Source organism: Leuciscus leuciscus, assembly GCF_965113295.1.
Source record: "Leuciscus leuciscus genome assembly, chromosome: 10".
NCBI classification, from domain to species: domain Eukaryota; kingdom Metazoa; phylum Chordata; class Actinopteri; order Cypriniformes; family Leuciscidae; genus Leuciscus; species Leuciscus leuciscus.
The window spans coordinates 44,808,249-44,809,396 of NC_138734.1; the positions used below are offsets into that span (position 1 = coordinate 44,808,249).

The 1,148-nt window shown below is 41.4% G+C and overlaps 1 protein-coding gene across 1 annotated transcript in view; it reads right to left on the bottom strand.

The window, feature by feature from the left end:
* Nucleotides 1–19, bottom strand: part of cskl (c-src tyrosine kinase-like) — a gene marked incomplete at its 5' end in the record, with an annotated part of 19,827 nt that extends 19,808 nt beyond the window's left edge. Inside the window, one exon of the mRNA XM_082181519.1 lies at nt 9–19. Within this exon, the coding sequence (XP_082037645.1) occupies nt 9–19 (11 nt within the window). The remainder of the gene's footprint in view (nt 1–8) is intronic.
* Nucleotides 20–1,148: the final 1,129 nt, after the last annotated feature.

Consider the following 1,148-nt stretch of genomic DNA (forward strand, 5'->3'; position numbering starts at 1 on the left):
CCACCTACTGGTCAGTCATGAGCCTCGAATGACCAAACATGTTATTTCTGTGTGTTGGTGTGAGTTCACTGATCTCTGATGTCATCAGATGACATCACAGCTCTTCCGCCGCATCATCACTGTGTTTCACTTCTGCATTTGAGGGATTTACTGAGAAACTGAGTGACATTCAGCAGAACTTCAGACTTTAGCACTAAATCACATGAAGAACAGGGAACTGTCAATCACAACACGACCATCAGGGAGGAGTCGTTCACTTCAGAATCAAAATCTCCTGATAGTTTACTCTAATCATCCAAGATGTTCATGTATTTCTTTCTTCAGTGGAAAAAAAATTAAGGTTTTTGAGGAAAACACTCCAGGATTTTCTCCATATAGTGACTTCAATGGAGTCCAACGGGTCGAAGGTCCAGATGTGAGTTTCAGTGCAGCTTCAAAGTCTCGACACGATCCAGCCGAGGAATAAGAGTCTTATCTAGACAAACCAGCGACATTTTATAAAGAAATCAACATTTATATACTTTATAACCACAGATGCTGGTCTTGCTCTCGCTGTGATGAGACACACATTACGTCATCAGGGTGAAAGGTCAAGCGTGACGTAGGCGTAAGAACAGACCCAGTGTTTACTAAGAGAACCTGCAAAGACAGAGTCAAACGCCATTTACAAAGAAACAAATTAACAAAAGGTAAAACAACGATGTCGGACGAACCGAAACTCACATCTGGACCTTCGACCCGTTGGACTCCATTGAAGTCACTATATGGAGGAAATCCTGGAGTGTTTTCCTCAAAAACCTTAATTTTTTTCCACTGAAGAAAGAAACACATTAACATCTTGGATGACGATGAGGAGAGTAAACTATCAGGAGATTTTGATTCTGAAGTGAACTACTTTAAAGAAAGGTCGTGTTTTCCTGCCGAGGTCAGAGGTCACTGATTGGAGGCTGCGGTGTCACATGAAGACAATGATGTCAGAGATTACAATAATGCAGAATCTTGTCAATTAGTTCAGTCTCACAGCATGATGATTGTTCAAATCAAATCAAGTTATAAAAGAACAACGCTGTGTTTGAGTGGAATCTGCGAACGCTGAGGATTCTGGGTAACGAGGTCTGTATGTCACACACACACGATCATGATGTGAT